Source organism: Hibiscus syriacus, unplaced genomic scaffold (genome assembly GCF_006381635.1).
Source record: "Hibiscus syriacus cultivar Baekdansim isolate YM2019G1 unplaced genomic scaffold, ASM638163v2 tig00110384_pilon, whole genome shotgun sequence".
NCBI classification, from domain to species: Eukaryota; Viridiplantae; Streptophyta; class Magnoliopsida; order Malvales; family Malvaceae; genus Hibiscus; species Hibiscus syriacus.
The window spans coordinates 1,579,779-1,602,429 of record NW_024062715.1 but is presented as its reverse complement, the minus strand read 5'-3'; the positions used below and the strand labels follow the sequence as shown (position 1 = coordinate 1,602,429).

The following is a 22,651-nucleotide window of genomic DNA, read 5'->3' as shown; positions in this document are numbered from 1 at the left end:
AAAAAGATCATGACGAATGACTGTCAAATCCAATGCTTCGTAGAAGTCCAAAGGGTCGACCTGAGTCCAGTCGTATTCATACCAGTATGGATTTCCATGCTAGAGAGAGATGTCAACCAAAGAAATGCGGAATATGTAGGGGTAAAGGTCATTCGGGAAAAAAATGTCCTAATTTACCAAGATATAGGCCTCATTAGTAATCATATATGTAATTTATATATTTGAATTCTATGTATTTATATATTTGATTTTGTAATAATTAATATATTTTTTAAAAATTTATGTAATTTTTTTATCTTAAATTATTAAATTTTCATATTTAAGTTGAACTTGTGTTCTATAACTTGTATTCTCGCACAAATGTTACATAGTAAAATACGACCTGTTGCAAGTTTTCTTCTATCAATTGGTATGGCTTGGCCGAAATATTTAACAGATGACGAAAGACTCGTTGCTCATCCTCATGTAATTAAATAATTAAAAAAATCATCAAAATCTTAAAATAATCTTCAAATATTTAATAATAATAATAATTAATTAAACAAATATTTTATTTTATTAAATAATAATAAAACCATTATTCCCAAATGAGTAGAAATATGTTGATTGTCAAGTCTCAGCAGTGTATTTTGATCAGCAATTTGAATGAATCTGTAAAAAAAATTAAACAGTAATATTTAAAAAATTATTTAATATATAACCCTAAATCCTACTACAATAATGCAACAATTTTTATTCCCATGTATCAATTATTTCTTATCCCGTGAAAATTATGTTGAAGGTTGTAATAATGAGCAATCATTTGGCTTTTACTTTAATCATGAGAAAGAAATAAAGTTAAAGGTGTTTAATATATAAAGTTAAAGTTTATTTAAAAAGTTATTTACAAAATGGATGAGCAGTGGCATTAGGCTTGGTTGTGTGGATTGCATGGCGACCTAAATGTCGCATGGATTGTATGGTGACTTGCACAGGTCGTTTGGACTACCTGGTGACCTTGTCGATTACTGTAGAAACAACCCCATTTCAGTAAATAATTCCTCAAATGCAATATTTGAGGGTTTTTTCCCGATGCATTATCTGAAGGATTTTGCCTATTTTCTTCTCCAAATCTATCTTCTCCGTCGCTTTCTCTGCTTCATCTCTAAACCCCCTGCTTCATCGTGAAAGATTAGCACATGGATTCAAAAGTTGGAGTATTTGAAGTTATTCTTGTCTCGTAACAATTTCAGTGGGACAATTTGTCGAATACTTGTGCTAATTTGTCGAACACTTATGCTTTATCGTCTCGAAAGGCTTAATATTGGCTATAATAATCTCTCGGGATCGATTCCGAGCTAGCTAGCTTTAAATCTGTCATGAAATCATTTTGTGCCATTGAGGCCGTCGGCAATATTCGAACCGTTGCTGCATTTTGTGCCGAGGAGAAGATCCTTGATCTTTATGCCCGTGAGCTGGTGGAGCCTTCAAAGCGTTCATTTAACCGTGGCCAAATCGTCGGTATATTCTATGGCATTTCCCAGTTCTTCATCTTATCCTCTTATGGCCTCGGTTTATTGTATAATGATTGAGCTTCATAATAGTTAATCAATGAGCCAATGAGCATTGTAATAACTAGTACATTGCTATTAATTTGTTCAGGTATGTTTCTGCTTTAAATCTGTCATGAAATCATTTGTTTTGATTATAACGGCACTAGACATGGGAGAAACTTTGGCATTGGATCTGGATCTTCTAAAAGGGAAACAAATGTGGAAGGTACAATTGAGCTAAGGGGTGTCCAGTTTAGTTATCCATCGAGGCTAGATAGTCATGAAGCGATGGAGAAGATAGGTTTGGTGAAGAAAACACATGGAAAAAAAGTGTAAATTGATATTTTATCTCTGAACTATTTTGGGTTTATAAAAAAATCTATGATTAGTAATTTATCTTAAGTTTATTGGTTCAAATAAAAATTAAACTATTTTACTAACGTGTCACATCATCGAACTCACGACACTTAAAGTCTAAGTGATCACATCTTAATTAAAACAAAACGAAAGTGATTGCAAAATATGTTTTTTGAATAAAGTGACCCTAGGTTTATAAAATCGAAATAAAAAAATGATCAACTCTGTAGTTTACCCTTTATTTTTTGTTAATCTTTGATTTTTGGATAAACTACGCGTTTAGTACATAAATGATCAATTTTAGTTTGTTTTAGTATCTACACTTTAATTTTTTTTTTCAAAATCATACATAATGTTTAGTTTATGTTTCATTTTAATACATTTTCGTTAAATATTCAACGGATGGGCTTGTCAATCGTCGCGTCTATAATCACGCGGTTGTTGCATCTGTCGACTAGTGAAGCTCAAACTTTTCATCTCGTACCTTTTTTTATCCCCAGAACTCAATTCTAGCATCTGTTTCACCAGCAAACGCCTCAGTATACCCGAATCGATAATAGTCACTTTGATTTCTTCATCCTCCGATGTCCATGATCCACCTTCTGATGAGCCTGCAATGGGACTATATTGGTTAACTCGTCATTCTCTTGTGGTGTACAGGTTCAGATTAGTTGTCCATCCACCGAAACTATACTACGTCAGCTTGTCCGTTAAATTTTTAACGTCGGGTACTAAAATGAAACAAAAACTCAACGTTAGATATGGTTTTTAAAAAAATTAAAGTTTAGGTACTAAAATGGGTTGAAATTGATAGTTTATTTACTAAATGCATAGTTTATCCTTAATTCTTAAACCTATCATATGATTAAAAAGACAGTTGTTCTCCCATGTTATTAAAAAATATTGATTCTAAATTAGTTCAAATTTTAACATATTTTAATTACTTTTTAAAATTATAAATGTATATTCATTAGTAAGTTGATAAAACTATTAATATATATATAATCTGATGTGATATAATTTTAATTTTATAATCTTTTTATATATTATATTCTATTTATACTATATTAAAATCTGAGATGGTATAATTTATGATTAATTTTGATTTAAATAGAATTTAAATTTAAGTTATGGTGGATTTAAAGGTTATATTTGCAAGTTGTCGAAAAAAGATGGTATCTTCTTCCATCGAAATCACCTAGAAGAGTCGGCTACTTCCCCTCTCATGCATGCCTCTTACGTGCTTCAAACGGACAAGTTAGACAACTCCTGCGAGTAAGTAAGCAATTTCATTCGGGTGGTGTGTAGGGGATATATATGTGTGTATTAAATGCTGTAAAAATGGATAAGAAATTGAAGGTGAAAAAATAGGGAGAGGAGAAAGTATTGAGTGTACAGAAATTAGGGCGTGCAAAAGAACTGTTAAAGCTTTTGCGGAGAAGATTTTTTTTTTTTGGATAATCAAGATTTTATTACCCAAAAATAGCATCAAGCTACTAACAATACAGTCCAATCAAAAAACAAGAATTGGGATCAATTTACAGCAAAATTAGATTATACCCCAGTGGTTACAAAGAGTTGAATTTATACTATCTAATCTATTAATATTCCTATTACTTAGAATAGATCTAACTATCTCCTTAATAGTATTAATAATTCTCTCTTCGGTTCTGCAAGTTCCTTTGAATATCCTGCGATTCCTTTCCTCCCAAATGTTGTAATTAAAAGCGCACCATGATAGCTTCAGAATGCAAGTGATCAATGAATTACCTTTCCATGTAGATGTCGCCTAATCCAGCAGGTTTGGCCAAGTCGATAATTGCCTGCTCAAACCAGAAAGTTGAATGATTGATATCCAAATGGAAGTTGTCTTCGAGCACTCGGCGAAGAGATGGTTTCTAGTTTCTTTTGCTTCCGAACAGAAGATGCAGAGATCATTGGTAATAAGGCCAAAGCGTTGCAGTCTATCCTTAGTGGGTAGCCAATCCAGAATAACAAACCAGAAAATTAAACAATGCTTCGGTACATGAAAGGAAAACCAGATTAATTTATGCCATGGGACTTTAATATCTTTAGGACGAATCTCGTTCCAAATATCCTTTGTGGTTTTTACTGATGTTATAAGCACTGTTTGGACTCTTCTGATTTTCAGCATACGCTTGAAGCTCCAGCTTGCGCTTTGCTGTTCTTCCATGGTCCAGAAGTCATGTTGCTTGATTATGTAGTTATGAATCCACGCTACCCATAGAGAACCTTCCCCCGCGAGTAATTTCCTGGTGAGATGAATTAGGTAGGCGTTGTTCCAGGATTTAATATCCTTTAAACCTAGGCCTCCTTCGGATTTTGGTTTACAAACTTTCTCCCAACTCACCCTTGCGCCAACAGCAGGGGTGTCCAATCATTTCCAGAAAAATCTGGAACATAATTGCTCTATCTTTTTGATAATGGACTGTACTAATACAAGCTGCTTGTACCAATAATTAGTGACGCTATAGAGAACAGTTTTAATAAGTTCAGCCCTGCCTACATAGCTCATTTTCTTCCTAGACCATTGATGAAGTCTGCTCTTGATATTATCAAGCAATGATTGACAGTCTTTATCAGTAAGCTTTCTGGTTACAAGTGGAATCCCCAGGTAACGAACAGGCAATCTACTGTGTTTGAAACCATAATAATTGATGACAGAACCAAGAGTATAAGCTGAAATACCTGCAGTGAGGATCTCGTATTTACCTGCGTTAAGCTTCAACCCAGAATATTTGTAAAAGCAGTCCAAAACAGTAATGACTCCCATAACAGACTCAAGGTTTCCTTTGCAGAAAATTAATAAGTCATCCTCAAATGATAGGTGTGTGAGTCATATTTTCTTACATTTAGGATGAAAGGCAAAAATCCCTCTAAGAGCGGCTTTATTGAGGATGTTAGAGAGAACATTCATAACCAGGACAAACAAAATAGGTGAAAGCGGATCGTCTTGGCTGATTCCCTTGGCTCCCTTAAAATATCCAACCAAGCTTCCATTGAGAGCAATGGAGTATCTAGCATCTGTATAGCATGAGACGATCCAATCGATGAATTTAGGAGGTAATTCCAGTACTTTAAGAACTGCATAAATAAAGTCCCAATTTATGGAGTCAAAAGCTAAATGAAGATCGATTTTGAGAGTACATCTTGGTGAAATGGTCTTCCTCCCATATCCTTTGACTATTTCCTGAGCGAGAATGGTATTATCAACTATACTCCTTTCTTTCACAAAAGCAGACTAATTAGGAGCAATAATCTTAGGTAGCAGATTTGTCATTCTATTGACAAGAATCTTTGTAATGGTCTTGTAGATAACCGAGCAACATGAAATGGGTCGAAAATTAGAAACTTTACTCGGATTTGGCTGTTTTGTAATCAAAGCAATAGTGGTTGCATTAAAGGATGAATAAATGAAAGATTCTTGAAAGAAGTATTTTATTGTCTTATTAACATCACTGCAAATCACTGGCCAAGCTTTCTTGAAAAAGAGAGAGGTGAAACCGTCAGGTCCGGGAGCCTTGTCATTGCCTTGGCTGAAAATAACATCTTTAATCTCATCATTAGTAACTTCCTTGACAAGAGCTTCAGAGTCTTCAAGTGGTGAAATTTGTGTCATAAGACCTTTCAGAAGTGTAGAAGAGCAATCTTTTACTATAGGATCCTTGGAACCTAAAAGATTCTTGTAGAACTCTATTATTTCCAAGGATATTTCCTCAAATGATTCAAGTCTTTCCCCCCGATTGTTAACAAGGACCCATATAGTCTATCTCTTGTTCTTAGTAGCAATGACTGAGTGAAAGAACTTTGTGCATTTATCACCATCCTTTAGCCAATGCATTTTAGCTTTTTGTTTTAAGAACATGGTCTCAACTTCTTCTAAAGAATTGAACTCTTTCTGCAACTCGAGTTCTTTCTCAATGGATTCATCTCCTCTTAAGGTAAGAATTTGCTGCCTTTCAAGTTCTTCTCTTTTTTGTCTAGCTCGAGCCGAGATGTCACTAAAGTAGTCTTTGTTGAGTTGTTTAAGACTAGCCTTGAGTCGTTTGAGCTTTAAGAATAAAGACTTCATTGGGTTGCCTTGGGCTGCCATATTCCAAGAATGACTAACAATATTAAGAAACTCTGGATGAATAGTCTAGTAGTTGAAGAATTTGAAGGGTTTAGGACCATTTAAATGAGCCTCTTTGTGGAGATCCACCACTTCCATACAATGATCAGAAGGACCGGGAGCTAAGAATTCCACACATGAGTGAGGAAAAGATTCGAACCACATAAGATTAATGAGTACTCTATCGAGTTTTCGAGCAAGGTAGTTGTCACTTTGTTTATTGCTCCAGAAATATGTAGGACCAAAGAAAGGATGATCTTGTAACTGTAGGTCATGAGTGATTTCTTGAAATTCTATCATATCAGAGGAAGTAATCATACCCGTAAGCTCTTGATCAGAACTTTCATAATTGTTCAAGATGACATTAAAATCACCTCCCAAAAGCCAATGAAGGTCACTAAAATTTGATTCAAGGTGTCAGAGTTCTTGCCAAAGTTGTCTTCTAGTAATACCATTATTACTACCATATATTGCAGTAATAATGAATGGAACACCATTAAACATACCTTTGACAATGATACTCTGATCCGTAGCATTACATAATGATAAATCCAGACCTTTCCTCCACAAAATCCATATTCTGCCATTAACTGCAAAATCATATTTAGTGAGAACATTCCAATTCACAAAAAAGGTAGCTAATAAATCTTCTGATTTCTCTAATTTCACTCGAGTTTCCATCAAGCAAAGAATTTCTACATTATTCTTGGTTGCCCTTCGTAGGACTTGGCCTTGTTTAAGAGGATTATTTAATCCTCTTACATTCCAGAAGGAAATGATCATTTTCCTTTGGGGGAGGAGCCCGAGTCCCCTCCTTGACTACCTGAAGTAGAATGCTTGGATTTGTCAACATGATCCCTCTTTTTAGCTTTGAGTTCTTTGATCAATTCTGCAACACCAGAAGATCCTGCTCTTACTTTTTTTCCTTGATTTTCTGAGGTAGTATGTGTTTCTTCCATCGTGTTCAGTATTTGAAAACGGTTGCTAGACCCTGTTAATGTATTGTGAGCTTTGTCTTATCTTGCAGTACCCCTTTTATTAGGTAATGATGGAACATAAAAGCTATCTGCTAAATTACCCAACTGATCTGGAATTTTGGAAATTTCTTCAACATTAAGTTCAGAAGTGGTTCCTTGATCAATAATAGTAGAATTAGAGAAATCTGATTTTATGGGATCACTTGAAGCAACAGAATCATTTTGAAAAAGATGTGATTCTAAGCGAGATTGATTCTTTGTGTCGTTATCCTTCAGAGGTTTGTTCAAAGAGGATTCAGGATTGGCAGTCTTAGAATTTTGATTTTCTGCAGTGTTAGCAGTTTCAGAATCCAGTGTGGATGGGGAGGCGAGGTCTTTTTTCCTCCAGACCAGAGTAGAGACTTGAGAGGCAAGATTATGCTTACATCCTTTAACACTGTGACCAAACACTTTGCAGTTTTTACAGGTAGGAGGCAACCACGGTATTTTGACAACAATCGAAGTTGTATGACCGTTGTTAAGCACAATGTCAATAACCTTAGGGATCACATCAGATGCCCCAACTTCAACACACACTTTAGCGAATTCTAACCTAGATTTAGATGCAGTGATAGAATCCATTGAAAGGGGGAAGCCTATGGCACTAGCTATATAGCTGAGGCCTTCACAAGAAAACAATTCAAGGGGAACGTTATATAAGTGTACCCAGATAGGTATTCTTGATAAATCAAGCTGCAGTTTTTTCATGTTCGGAACACATTTCCTAAGGATTAATGGTTTGTTGAAGATATGCCAAGGGTCATTCTCCAACTGAACTAAACGAAAATAGGTAAAGGTTGTTACCTGCGTAGCTGACCTGCACGTTGGCTCCTTGCAGAGGCTTTCTCCACAGGAAATCAATAATCTGTTGCAGAGAAGTAAATTTGGGAGCAGCCCCCAAAAATTGCCCAACAAGCGAGAATCTCAATTCTTCAATTCCACCTTCGAAAACTCCCGGCGGTGGATGAACAATCTGAACCCCATCTCGTGAGTTTGGGGGGAAATAGTGAAGTTGATTTCCAGCAGAGCATGGGAATAGATTGCGCCAGTCCATCGATTAACCGTAAGTTACTTTAAAACAGATTGAGGATGAGTGAGTGAAGGGAGAGATTTGCAGAGACGATCGGTTCACCAGAAGCACAACAGTAGATTCCTCAGATTCCATTAGCCCTGCTAATGTGTGCCAAGAGAAAATATGCCATGTTGCGGATTTCCATTCTTCGTTCCCTTCTCTTAAACCTGCACCATTGATGGCAGCTTTCTCATCGAGAGGACCCAAAAACCTCAAAGGAAATTTCCGGTATGAGAAGAATTTATTTGTAATTATGGAAGTGTATTGTATTTTTAACTAATTATTTGTACAGGGAACTTCCACTTATCAGAGTCTTCGGAGTTTCATATCCTCTGAACAATTACAATGTGATTACATGATCACTAGCTGGCCCATATAATCAATCAAAGTTATCATATACTATTAGAAAGAAATATCAACAAGCTCTACCCATCTACGAATAATTATCATAAATTTGCCTTTACCATTTGGTATGGTGAGCGTAGATTTTATCCCAATCTGAAAGAATTAGTCGAAATGAACCCTAAGAGAAAGGAGACAAACTAGCTTTCCATCCCAAAATCCTTATTCCGGCCAGCAATGATATACGACCAAATCAGTCAACAGTTCATCCAACAACAATATCATTAGTTCACGTACTCTCACGACTAGTCTCTGACGTCGGGGAGAGGCGTCAACAAATAAATAAATCTATATCTATAAATTTGAAATAATTTGCCATCCACAAATAAATTTTATTTAATACTAATTCATGGGAGGAGTAAAATTGTACATAGTAGAACTTTCAGTTATAATATCATACAAATATAGAAGCAGTCTTGTGAACCTATAGCTATATAATCAAGAAGTTATTGGTGAATAAACAAATCTATCCTTTAATAACACCAATCCAATTCATGGATAAGGTTAAACCATATACGTCAGTATTTGCGTTGGCGCAGATTATATTTTCTTGTGCTGAAAGAGGTTGAAACCCAACTCTCTTCCATTTTTTCTCCAATTACAAAGTCTGGATCTTTCAGCTTATCGACATCTTCCGGTAAGTCTACATCAACCCATGAAGACCACTCCACGTCACTATCCTCCGTTTCCCATGACAATGCTACTTTGTTCCTCTGCATTCTGTCAACTTTCTCCATCAATGTCAATAGCATCTGATGGTTCAGTAATTCATAGTCCCTGCATAACACAAATCCTTTAATCCTGCAATCCATGTATGTTTCACGTACTTCCATTGTTATTGGCCATACCTGTACGTGCAAACGGCATATAGGATCTGAATACAAGCAACGAGCACATACAGCGACCTAGCCAGATTTATCATCCATGTCTGTTGTTCGATATCATCTTCCGTGAAGCGAATGACGGCGACTTCTATCGAGAACGTAGCACATAGTCCTGCAACCAAAGGGAGTGAGTTGCTTTACAACTAAGCTAGATTTCATGTCCAAGTAAAGCGGAATGCATGTGGACGTACCGATATATAGCCTTGTTCTTACGGGATACGTCTGCTTTGTGCTGGTGAACATGTAGATGATGAAGGTTGACATAGAGTAGACAAAGAAAGCTTTAATTAGTCTTGATTCGAGCAGCATGGCATTGTGCAGAGCAAATATCTTGTCTAGTGCTATAAACATGCTTGCTTGCTTTGATTCAAATGCCTCCTGAGCTGCCAATATTGATTTCGAATTCTCCACCAAATGATCATGGACTTGCTGAAGCTGTCCTTGTCGTTTAAGAAGCTCCTCTTGTTGTTTTCGACCGTACTCCGCTAACCGTTGCAGAGTATTCCTGCTCTCTTCCAGAGCTTCGGATTGGAATCGAGTAAGAAACTGAAGACCCTCGAGTGCGGTCGACTGCCCATTTAGAAGCTGCTGCTGCTTGTCTAGCGAGGCACCTGCCTTGTTTCTAATATCATCTGCTGTCAATTTGAGATTGTTCATGCTTGAAGACATTGTATTTCCAACTTTGTTAATCTCATTCTCTATTGCAATGGCCTCACTTCTCAGGCTATCTACTTGATACCCCAAATTCTTGTAAGCACCATCAAGCATCGACATTCCTTCCTTGAGTTGTTCATTCATCATTGCTTGACCATCACGCAACTCTCTCTGTGAATCCGCAATCTCAGAAGATTGCTTGTAAACCGTCCTTGAATGCTCAATCAAACTCTCCATGTAACCTTCTAAACCCTGAGTCGTTTGATCAACGTTCTGGATTCGAACATCGATATCGTTCAAGGAATCACTGATCTCATTCGAACTCCGTAGCACGGCATTTGTTGTTTCCTCGATGGAATCTAGTTTGTCCTGTGCATATTGAGCAGAGTGTTTGAGTTCGTTGACGAGTCTCTCTGTTTCAATCTTGAACGCCTGATTCCTGATAAAACAACACAAGAAACAGACCCAAATTCATGTCGGCAATTTAAAACATCAGAAAAACAAGACTGGGTTTTGTAAGAAAAAGGGTTTACTCAACTGTAACTGATAACAGATTGAATTGGTCTCAAGCCAGAAGTCGAGATAAACCTTGTGTTCCAAGTCGTTCAACTTCTTCAGACAATCAACCATGGCGGAATCTGCGTGACAAAACGGGAAAGGTGGTCTGCCGGAATCCTTTTGAAAACAATCGCTTAAATGCCAGGCGAATCTCGAACGTTTCTCGGATGTAGCGACGATGTCTTTGCAGCCGGAAAGGAGATGCCCGTAGGCATTTCTCCAGCAAGAATTTGTCCCGACCAACCTGGTTTTAGCATCTTGAAGCAACCTCATTCCCTTCTGGTCGTTTAAACCATCCATGGAGAATTCGGCCACCGAGTCTCCATGGGCGAGTTCTTCTGGACTGTGAGATGGTTTGGAAGAGAAAGAGAAAAAACCCCAGGACTGGCATGTTGTTGAAACCGAGAGCAGCATTACCAGAAAGTGAATATTCCGATGAGAACCCATTGATGGTTCCGAGAATAGGAAACCTGTAACTCTGGATTCAAGCAAATCAGAAAACCCTGACTCGGTTGTGTTTATATACCCTCGACTGGGCACAAACTTGGAGGCCAAGCAACGTTAAATACAAAAAAGTTGGTTTTATTAAAAGATCTCACTCAAAGACAGTCGGTTGAAAAAGACAGGATATTGGAAATATGAAAACAAAAAGCAAACAACCGAATGCGAAACGATGAGTTTTCTCGCAATTCCCTTTTTCTTTTTACAAAGAACTAATGTTTCATGAAAGGGTTTAGTTTTATTCATTAAATAATGACATAATTTAAGAAAAAAAATTTGGGATAAATTACGTATTTAGTATCTACACTATCAATTTTAGTCTGTTTTAGTACCTAAACTTTCAGTTTTTTCAAAATCATGCCTAACGTTTAGTGTTTGTTTCATTTTAGTACTCACCGTTAAAAACTTAATGCATTTAATACCTAAACTAATATTTTTGGTCCGTTTTAGTACCTAAACTTTCAAAAAAAATTCAAAACTTAACATTAATTTTTGGTCCGTTAAAATTGAAAGTTTCAATACTAAAACGGACTAAAACTGATAGTTTAGATAGTAAACGTATAATTTACTGATATATTTTTGCGAATTTATTTTACAATATTTTGCATCATTAATTACTAATAAAAGAGGTAATGTTTCATAATTTGATTTAGGGTTTTAAAATTATATCAATCTAAAAGAAAAATTACGTATTTATGTAAAAGATTAAAATTTTAAAAGGAAATAATATTTTAAAGGTATGTCTCATTAATCATTTGTAACCATAACAGTATCCATTAAATGATAAATATGTATCGGTTTAATTTAGTTTATTTCAAAAAAGGAAATTGATTTGGTTTACCAAGGGGAGTAGAGAACAGTACAATGAATTTCATATGGATTCATTGGATGAGAATCAACTTACCTTCATTCCTTAAGGAATTTAGCGTATCATCCCATTGGACCAATTAATTGTTGGATAAATGTTTATTGAATCTTATGGTTAGCATATATAAAAATATTATTATATGTTAATATTGTACATAACATGTCTAATACAGATTATTATAATTACAATATATTTTAGAGTGTATGAACCAAACGATATTAGTGATAAAATGGATTATTGTTATTTTTAGATGTTTTATGTTCGAGCACTAGCAACTATAAGGTATTCGAGCGTCCATTCTTAAATGATTTAGTATGCAATATTTTAAGAGTCTGATTTAGTGTTAAAAATATTTTAAATTGTATTAGCTTATTTACAGAAACACCACCCTAACGGTTTCGATCTTTTCGTTTTTATCCTCCTTTGATTTCTTATCTCGACTTCTCTTTATTGCTTCCCCTAAAACCTATTCTCTCACACTTTAATTTGAACGTTAACAGATTTTGATTTTTGTTTTCATTATCTAAATGATCTTCTCTCTATTTTTGCTCCCTTTTCGTTCAAAGAAAAAATCTGAACTTTCACTGTTATTTTATTTAAAGACGAGAGTTTTCAGGGTTTTTTTTTTAGATTTCCGGTCTAAACTTCTTTATAATATCCATTTTGTTTATAAGAAAATAAAGTTTTATTATTTCTTTTGTAGTTTATGAATTCCTATTATAAAATATGGATTGGTTTGTTTTTTATTTTAAAATTTTAATGAAGGAAATCAATATATTTTACATATGAAGAGAAAAAGGGAGCCATTAGTACAAATTTTAGCTAAACAAAATCTTCAAATCTGTGTTTTTTTAGGGATTTTGAACTGGTAGTCCAAATTAGGGTTTTTTTCATAGGATTTTATTAGTATTTTTATATGATTTATTTATTGTGTCGGGTCAGAGTAGTAAATTCCTGAGGTTTGAATGGAGTCACGTGTTGGGTGCCTGCTCCGATAGATCCGTGAATATAGCAGTACGTCCAACTGCTCCGATGAATGCTTGGGTATAAGATTTTAAATTTTTATATAGGTTTAATATTAAAATAAGTGTTTAAATTATATCATTTTTTTAAATAGGTGCTTAAATTAATTTTCGTCTCATCTAGGTGTCTAATGTTACAAACGTTACTCATTTAAGTTCCTGGCCCGATAACGGTGTTAATTTTCCAGTTAAATGACATGTGTCACAACCTGATAATTTTTTATTTAAAATTAAAAAAAATTGAAATTACATATTTTTAAAAAACAAAAAAACACAAATTTCGAAATAAACCCAAAACTTTGAAAACATTCATTTTAACTCCTAAACCCACATCGGCTGCCGCCTTTTGTTGTCGACGAGCCTCCACTCGACCTCCCCTCTCCCCACTGACCAAAACCCCCATGAATTCGTGACTGTTCGACGGTCAATCGACGATGAAACAATATTTTAAACCACTCGAACCCTAGGATTAAAATCGCGATCCCATGCGATTTCGACGACCAATCGAAGGAAAATATGACGACATATGAGTAGGAGGATGGTAGGGACTACGTTAGTGGTGGTGGTCGTGGCCCGAAAGGCAGCGGCGACGGATTAAAGTTTGGATATGGGATTTTTGGAGCTATTTTATAATAAAAGGAAAGTTAGTTTTTTTTTATAAATATCATAATATTTTAAAAAAAAATACATTTCAAAATCAACATATTGTGACATGTGTCACTTAAAGGGAAAATTGTTAGAATTTCAATGAAGCTCAATTGAACAACTAAATAATTTGCCAAGATGAGGGAAATTGGCTTTTTGAGTTTAGGGAGTAAGGAGTAAAAAGATGAAATAATTTGCACAAAGATTTATAGTGGTTCTACTTCTCAACCAAGTCTACATCCACTATATAAGCTCATCATTTAGGATAAAGAGATAACATTTACAACTCCCTAGCTTTTCAAAGGCTAAGCTAGAACCAATCCCCTTTACAAAAGGAATAAGATGTAAACAAGAAAAACCTCTCTAAAGGAAGGTTTTTACAAATTTTAAGCTCACAAGAAAAACAATTAAAAGATTTGCAATGAGCTCAAAACACTAATATTTACAAGAGAAATGAAAATAAGAATGAAAATATATTCTCTTGTGTTTGATTGCTTGGATAGGTGATGTCCAACCTTCTTCAAGTGTCCTCAACTTGTTTTTATATGTTGGAATGAGTTTGTGGCGTTTCTAGCCATTGGGGAATAATTTTCTGCAAAATAAAAATGCCTAGTGCAAAGAGTATCGGTACTCCTTTAATGAGTATTGGTACTACCTTTTAAATAAACTTGTCGTTAAACACCGTTGGGCTTGACCAATATCGATATTATGCTTCATGGTATCAATATCATTGTGTAAAGTAGTATCAGGGTACCAATAACTATTTTGCATTATGGAATCAATTTGGAAAATAACTGGTAGTATCGATACTACCTAGAGAGTATCGATACTTCTCTTACCTTTGATATCGGTACAACACAAACAATATCGATACTTTTCGTGTAGTAACGATACTGTAAGAACAGTATCGGTACTACGTACTCATAAAACTGTTTTGTGTTTAAATTCTAGTTTTATAGACTTTGAATTATTTTTGAAAACTTTGAACAAATTCAATCAAGTCCAAAAACATTTTGCCTTAATTTGTTATATCAAAATATTATAAAACATAGTTAAACAATCTCTCTCTTTCTAATATAACAAAACATTTGAAAATTTGTTTTGGCAAAAGTCTCTCTTAATTAAATATTTCATGAAAAAGATAAATATTTGGAAAATATTAAAGCTCCCCCTTTTTCATCTCTTTTTTATTCTTGAAATTGAATTTTTCAAACATGTACTTCTCTCACTTTTTGTTATATAAAAATTAATTCAAATTTAAAGTTCAAAATTAACAATGGAGAGTAAGTGGTAAATTTTAGCATAAAATCATTTGGAAAATCAAAGCCACCCTCAATAAATGCATTCCAAACAAAAAAAATGACTTTAAAAACATGACACTTAAAAGACATTAAATTTCAACAAAGATGAACAAACAAGTTAGTAGCACAAGAAATTCAATATATCCAAGTCTAATATACTTAATGCAATACCAATTTTTGTATTTAAGTGCATGTGCATAAAGCTATCAAAAAAATGTTATGTATTTGAAAAATTGATATCAATTGTTAGAGAGCCATCCAAGTCTAATATACTTCTCTTACCTTTGGTATCGGTAACACACGAACAATATCGATATTATTCATATAGTATCGATACTGTAAGAACAGTATCGGTACTACGTACCCAGAAAATTGTTTTGTGCTTAAATTCTAGTTTAATGGACTTTAATTATTTTTGAAAATTTTGAACAAATTCAATCAAGTCCAAAAACATTTTGCCTTAATTATGTAGTATATATATTCTATTAAGCTCAATTTCAGAAATATGAGGAAAAAAATAATTAAATTTCACTAATGAATAAAATATTTCAAAATTCATACAATTTTATGACATATCTTGAAAAAAATAATCTTACAAGTTTTACTTTTTTAAAAAGTATCTACCTATATGATTTTTTAATAAAAAATATTATTTTTTATTAACTAAAAATTATATTTTTTAAATTATTTAAGAATTATATACGTAATAATTTATTTTAAAATAAAACTTATACCATTTTTTTCAAAATATTTTATGAAATTGTATGAATTCCATATATTTAGGGGTGTTCAAAAGGTTAATTCGACCACCAATTGAACCGAATTTCCATTAACCAAATTAATCGTTAACCGAAACAATTTTTTTTAAATTAGATTAATTTGACTATAGTGGAAGATTTTTTTTATTTGGGTTAAAATTTAATTAGGTGGTGATAATTTAATGAGTCTAGTATGATTAAAAAATATTTGGGTCTTAATTCTTAATGAGTTTGAGCTTAAAATATGTATTTAGTATATATAATATATTTAATATTTGATAATTTTGGTTGATTCGGTTATTTGATAATTTTGGTTAATTCAGTTAATTAATTGATTTCGAACCGAATTAATCGAATATTAAAAAAAATATTAATTGTTTTCCGACTGAATTAATTCGGTGGCTGACCAAATTAACCAAACTAATTTGGTTCGGTCGGTTAATTCGGTTAAAGCATAAAAAATGAACATCCTTACATTTATTTTGAAATCGTATATGCATTAGTGTCAATTTTTTTAAAAAAAAACTAGTACTATTATTTTTTTAAAATATTTCATAAAATTGTATGAATTTTATGAAATTTGAAATATTTTATGCGTTAATGCCAATTCAACCAATTTTGTTTCCTTAATGAGCATAATAGAACATATAGTTTTATGTTGTAAAATAAAACCTACTATGTTGCTTGCTTGAAGCGGTAGAGCTGGGCCGAACCCATGCTTCAGGTTAATGGATAAGTGCTAATAATGGTATTATAAGCTTCCATTCATTAGATGACATGTGTCACTTTATAATTGGAGTGAAATTTATTAAATTACAAACTGTTTCTTCTTATTAAGTGGCTACACTTACTTGATTTGAAAATTAAATTTATTAAATTAAATTATAACTAGAATCAAAATGATTAAACAAATCAGAATTAAATTTATAAAATTAAATTATAACTAGAATCAAAATGGTTAAATGTATAAGTGATAAAGACCAAATATATAAATATACTAATTTATTTAACTGCCACATCAATCATTCTATTAAATATTAACGAGTCATCAGGGAGATAGTTTATCCTATTTTTGATTGATAACATAAGACAAGGACACCCCCATTAACTTATTTGTTATACTAATTTATTTAACTGCCACATCAATCATTCTATTAAATATTAACGGGTCATCAGGGAGATAGTTTATCCTATTTTTGATTGATAACATAAGACAAGGACACCCCCATCAACTTATCTGTTAGAGAAATGATTACGTGCGACAATTTTAATATACGATTAAAAAATATTATAAATTTTATTATTATTTAAATAATAAAATTAATAAAATATTATCAAAAATATTATTATTTCTATTGATTTTATTATTATTTTATCAGTTTTGTTATTATTAGTACTTTACCAAAAATATTAAAAAATATTGATATTTTAAATAAAAATAATAATATTTTATGTAATTTTTTTTTATCAATTTTATTAATAAAATTGATAATATCTTTTTTTAATTATATATTAAAGATGCACCGCGCTGTAGAACTTCCCTATCTGCTATTATCATTTAACTCCGCCAAACTCTTCACCCACCTTTGGCTTTATATTTAAACCTAATAATTTATAAACCATTTAATATTTTTTAAAACCACTTTTCTTAGTTAATAGACAAAAAGCACAGGCAACACCGCCTAGCATAGGTGATTTGATCAAACTGATATATATTTATCGAATATTTATCATTTTAGCATCGTTTGATATATATTTCTTGAAGTGACACCTTTTCGGTTGAGCTGACGAAAGGCGCGTCCCTGGGGACGCGCTTTATCCATGTTTTCGTTGAGTTGGATGTCATGTGTGGAAGGCGCATCCCCGGGGACGCGCCTTCACGGGATTCTGATGACTCGACTGCCACGTGTGGAAGACGCATCCTTTCATTAAATGTCATAAATGCCCACACCCGTTTTCCCTAACTACCCCTCCTCCTCCCCTATATAAACCCCCTCAACCCTCCCTCATTCTTCGCACCAAAATCATATTCTCCTCTCTTATATAACTCAAATTCTCTAACTATTTGAGTTTTAAATTTGTTATTAGTGGTAAGAAATTTATTTTTATGTTAGTATTTTTTAAATAGTTATTATATTTTATATTAATATATTTATGTAAATATTATTATTTTTATTAAAATAATATTTATATAATTATTATTTATTTAGAATTATTAATTTTTTGTGCTAATTATATTGTTTTGTCTACAGTTATAATGGAAAACGAAATGTTGTTGTGATTGGATATTGATCATATCTCCAGACATTTTAGCGATATGATAATATTTTTTATAATTAATGTTAATATTTAAATTTATTTTTATTTTAAAGTTATTATGAATTTATATTAATTTTAATTTTTATAATGTATATTATTTAGGATACTGATCTTATTTTAGAGACTTTTATTAAAAATCTACGTATACCGACATCGGAACGTATTTTGCCATATTTGGCTTCTGCCGGGTTCGAGTATATTGCAACAATTATTGGCGGTTGTAAACTCGAACCTGTCCTAATTTATGCACTGATTGAGAGGTAGAGGCCCGAGACACACTTTTCACCTTCCATGTGGAGAGGCCACAATTACATTGGAGGATGTCTCTATGCATCTGGGGCTTCCGTCGACGGAAATATGATGTATGGTATGGCGGATGGTGATTGGCAGTCAATGTGCATTGATTATCTTGGAGCTGCTCCGCCAGAGTTTAATGGAGGTAGAATAGCTTTATCTTGGTTGAAAGTTAATTTTGAGGTTTTAAATGAAAATGCATCATAGGAACAAGCAAATCTTTATTTAATATAATAATTAATATTATTAGTTATAAATTTTTTTAAAATATAATAATAATTCCACCTTCTAAGTAGAAAAAAATATTAAATTAAACAAATTAAAAATTTTAGAAAAAAATATTAAATTAAACAAATTAAAAATTATTAAAAAATTTATGTATATGATAACACATTTTATGTTCTGATTGGAGGATTAAATTTATTAAATTAAATTTTCAATAAGACTAATTTTATAAAATATGTAAGTCTTGAAGATTAAATTTGTAATTATACTAATTTATTAACTTATGCATCAATATTTTCGTTAAATATTAATAAGAGATGACTAGATTGATAACATTTAAATAATTAACTGATAAAATTAATAAATCGATAATCAAAATCAAAAATAATAATATAACCTTATGTGTAATATTATAATTTCATACATTTTTCCTATAACTACAATAAAATCAAAACTGGTTTTCATATATTGTTCTATCATATTAATGTAAATAATTCACTCTACCTTTAACACACATTAACAAAATACATTTGATAATTCTAACATTATAATCGAAACACTTTACATAATATATTACTAATTTATAATAATAATAAAAATAAAATATTTATTATTAAACAAAATACCAGCGTAGCAATCGAGTCATCAGAATCCAGTGCAGGCGCGTCCCCGGGAATGCGCCTTCCACATGTGGCATCCAACTCAACGAAAACACGGATAAAACACGTCGCGTCTTTCGCCAGCTCAGCCGAAAAGATACCACTTCGAGAAATATATATTAACCGGTGCTAAAAAGGTAAATATTCCGTTAAATAAAATCGCCCCCAGCATACACATCACGGAAAACACAACCAACACACAAATAGTAAGATGGGAGACTAAACAAAGTATACTTTTTTGCAAACTCCATTTCAAGAAAATGTTCTACTTTTTCATACAGTGTCTCAATTTAGGAGAAAAGAAGGGAGCAAATTGCTGGACGCCACACACAATGGAAGGGGTATATTTTTCAAAGACTTCTGCCACACACTTCAAAGTTTCAGGATAAGTACACTTGGACACCAGCAGTTTTAATTACCTGGCATACAGGACAGACATTGATTGATAAATCACAGTCTTTACATAAGCAGAGATGCCTACACGGCATCAACAAAATTGATACCTCCTTCGCCTTGCATGCTCTGCAAATGACGTGTTCCTTTGTGCCCCCGGAAACACCTTTTGCGGCACCGAGGGGGGAGTTGAGGAAGTTGTTCGGATCGATATACGAGGCAGCATCATCAACTTCGCTGTCTCCGAAACCTTCCATCCCGAGTTGAGCCCCCGGCGAGATTACTTGCTGAAGGTTGTTCTTCAGCACGTTAACAACCGACTCGTTGTATTTTGCTCTGTAATGCCAATTTTGGGCTTCTGCGGTCACCTGCTTTATTCTCTCGACCAGTTCCCTATTCTTGTTATTCACAGTCTCTAGTTCTCTGTCTTTCTCCCTAAGCTTCTTGCTGATTCCTATCTCGATAGCAGCAAGAAAAGAAGCCATGTGTTTCTGCTTCATGTCTCTTATTCCCTTTGTCAGGTGCTCTTCCTATTAAGAGAATAAAATGAAATCATGCCAACGAATTTAAACCAATATCCGATTACATAGTTCTATTAGAAACCTTTTTATTAGAATAACTGACAGATAATCAACGAGATATCAATATCACAAAAAACTGAGCAAGCTTCCTAAGCATCTCAACATAAACATAACAAAGTAAGAGCGTATAAAATGTCATGACCATGAAATGCAAATGCTATGTCATTATCATGACAGAACTTCGGATCTTAGATCCAAACAGAAGATTAATCTGAATTATTGCAAACAAGGAAAATATCAAGTGCCTTTGGGCCAGCCAATAGCTAATGCATCAACATATATATGCGCTATAAAGTAATAACATGCTACATACCAGTAAACCAACCTTGAGACATTTTATTTTTACCACAATAATACCTGAATTTTTATGTACCGATCAAACTCCTCTTTCTGACGATCCAGTTCTCTTCTAACATGGTCACCAAGCGACAAGATCATCGATGGTCCTTGCATCATGCTTCCACTACCGGAAGTCACAGTTGAATTTCGCTCATCATCATCATACGATAGCCGTAAGCCAGTTGACACAGCATTAGGATTTGGAACGCTAGCGGGACAGTCAGCTTCCTCTTTACAAGCATTATAATTCAAGGAAATTTGTAGCTTTTGCTGCCTTTGAATATCTTCAGTTTCTCTGCCTCTTTTATTGGGTTGAATCATGGGAGTGAGATGTTCATTTCCAAAATAGTTGACAGGATCAACTTGGCACCCAACTGGCACTGCAGGTTAAAAAGGTATGAACCCGTTACCACTGAATTTAAGAGGATACCAAAATAGGGAAGTGAAAGAAATAATTAAAAAAGATTCTAATTGCAAAAAAAAAAAAGTGAAAAAATATAACTTACAGTTTCCAAATAACTGCAGTTGGTTTGATGCATTAGTCTGATTCTGATATTGAAGGTGATTCTCATCAACGGAAATAGGAAGCACAGGATTACTGTTATTGCCTCCTAACATTTTCCTATATAAAACCTAAATCACTGTGATTTAGCTCTCTGAGGAACACCCAAAACTGAGAATTTGCCTGCAAAAAAACAAGGAAAATACAGTTGTACTCCACATAAAAATAATGAATTATCGAAGTAGAAATACAGCACAATGAGTAAAAGATATGAGTTCATTATCTAGATCTTCAATATCAACATTACGCAATGTCCGATTATACTCTGCAATCTGCATTTATGAGAAATGTGATACCATTCAAATTTTTTGTCACCAAAAATACATGTCCAATCGATAGATTCAGGTAAAAAAGAAACAAAGTGGTCATGTACTTGTCTTCCTTACATTAGGTTCAAAATAAATGAAACTCTAATTCCAGTTTTATATCAAACACCACAATGACCCTCATGGTTAATCCCCCAAAAGTTCAAGCACATGAATATATGCAACCCCCATAATCTTTAAAAAAAATCTTTAGAAATTCAAACACAAAGGTATCAAACAAACAATTTAGAGGGGGGAAATCACTTCTACAAAGTTTTAATCTACCTCAGCAAAGTAATTCTACACAATGAAAAGGGTATATAAAAGATCACGCCAATGCTTTGGTGATAGCCTCAATAATCAAGCTTCAAAAGAAACAATACTGAAATCGCGGATATTGCTTCCAAGAAAAATACAGATATCTTCAAGAACAAAAAGGTTTCTTTTTATACAAAAAAATCCTTGATATTCAAACATAGATAAGCAAAGGTAAAACCCGGAGAAAAAAGGGTTTATTTGTGCACAAATCCAGTTTTGAACTTGTTTAAAAGGTGAAAATATTTAGACAAACAGCGAGATTTAGATCTCTTTGACGATTCAGATGAATCTCCCTAATCAAAACAAATCATCATCAAAGGCATAAAAAACCCAAACAATAAAAAAAAAACTACCTGGGGGAGATGAACGCACTGCCGAATTCAATTCCAAAAAACAGAAACAACCCATATCCTGAAATATCAAACCCAATCTTGAAGTAGCCAGAAAAGAAGAAAAACCCCAGAAACAAAACACAATAAATAGCGAGTCAAAAAAGAAAAACAAAAAACGCACCTCAAAATGTAACGCTTGGAGAGAAGAAGTCAAAGAGAAGAACCGATCATTTAGGATCTGAAAGGATTTGGCTCATCAAAGATAGATTGCAAAGCAAAGAAAGGAACGGCAAGAGAAGGCAGAAGAAAAAAAATAGTAGATCAAATTTATTAATTTCATTTCTATTATATTTTTGTATTAATTTTATTTTTAAAATTATTTAATTTTATCAATATTTATCGTTTACTGTCTTAACTCACATAACCTTTATGTTATGGTATTTTTTTCACACAAAAAAAAATTATCAGTAATCGATATATTTATCGATATAACACCGGTCATATTATATTTTTTGATCTAACACTTTTTGCAGTAAGGTGCGCCTCCTGCAGCGCACTATACGCTGATTTGACGTCAAGTGAGGTAAGACGCGCCCCTGCAACGCATCTTATGCTGACATGG

At 33.3% G+C, this 22,651-nt stretch overlaps 2 protein-coding genes across 3 annotated transcripts; both read right to left on the bottom strand.

Annotated features, from left to right (window-relative positions):
* Window positions 1-1,523: 1,523 nt before the first annotated feature.
* On the bottom strand, window positions 1,524-22,339 carry LOC120122085 (E3 ubiquitin-protein ligase BOI-like). Of its 2 annotated transcripts, XM_039141326.1 has the most exons (8): window positions 22,211-22,339; window positions 22,051-22,108; window positions 21,019-21,197; window positions 20,531-20,892; window positions 19,571-20,122; window positions 15,397-15,403; window positions 10,552-10,555; window positions 1,524-1,537 (listed from the first exon to the last, which is right to left on the bottom strand). In XM_039141326.1, exons 3-5 carry the CDS (start codon window positions 21,128-21,130, stop codon window positions 19,580-19,582), a joined length of 1,017 nt encoding a protein of 338 aa, XP_038997257.1. In that variant the 5' UTR covers window positions 21,131-21,197; window positions 22,051-22,108; window positions 22,211-22,339; the 3' UTR covers window positions 1,524-1,537; window positions 10,552-10,555; window positions 15,397-15,403; window positions 19,571-19,579. The 2 variants fall into 2 exon arrangements, with proteins under 2 accessions (XP_038997257.1, XP_038997258.1); XM_039141327.1 differs by lacking the exons at window positions 1,524-1,537; window positions 10,552-10,555; window positions 15,397-15,403 and having other exon boundaries at window positions 19,422-20,122.
* Window positions 9,030-11,051, bottom strand: LOC120122160 (protein GAMETE EXPRESSED 1-like). The gene is made up of 4 exons (XM_039141383.1): window positions 10,588-11,051; window positions 9,587-10,488; window positions 9,360-9,507; window positions 9,030-9,288 (listed from the first exon to the last, which is right to left on the bottom strand). Exons 1-4 carry the CDS (start codon window positions 11,019-11,021, stop codon window positions 9,030-9,032), a joined length of 1,743 nt encoding a protein of 580 aa, XP_038997314.1. The 5' UTR covers window positions 11,022-11,051.
* Window positions 22,340-22,651: the final 312 nt, after the last annotated feature.

What these genes read in the sequence shown, in the direction of transcription:
- LOC120122085 (XM_039141326.1), bottom strand. Translation starts at nt 21,130, where the DNA reads ATGTTAGGAGGCAATAACAGTAATCCTGTGCTTCCTATTTCCGTTGAT. An exon ending in ACTGCAGTTATTTGGAAACT is followed by an intron (nt 20,893 to 21,018) that starts GTAAGTTATATT and finishes TTTAACCTGCAG; the next exon opens with TGCCAGTTGGGTGCCAAGTT. An exon ending in ATCGGTACATAAAAATTCAG is followed by an intron (nt 20,123 to 20,530) that starts GTATTATTGTGG and finishes TTCTCTTAATAG; the next exon opens with GAAGAGCACCTGACAAAGGG.
- LOC120122160 (XM_039141383.1), bottom strand. Translation starts at nt 11,021, where the DNA reads ATGCTGCTCTCGGTTTCAACAACATGCCAGTCCTGGGGTTTTTTCTCT. An exon ending in AAGAACAAGGCTATATATCG is followed by an intron (nt 9,508 to 9,586) that starts GTACGTCCACAT and finishes CTTTGGTTGCAG; the next exon opens with GACTATGTGCTACGTTCTCG. An exon ending in TATGCCGTTTGCACGTACAG is followed by an intron (nt 9,289 to 9,359) that starts GTATGGCCAATA and finishes TGTGTTATGCAG; the next exon opens with GGACTATGAATTACTGAACC.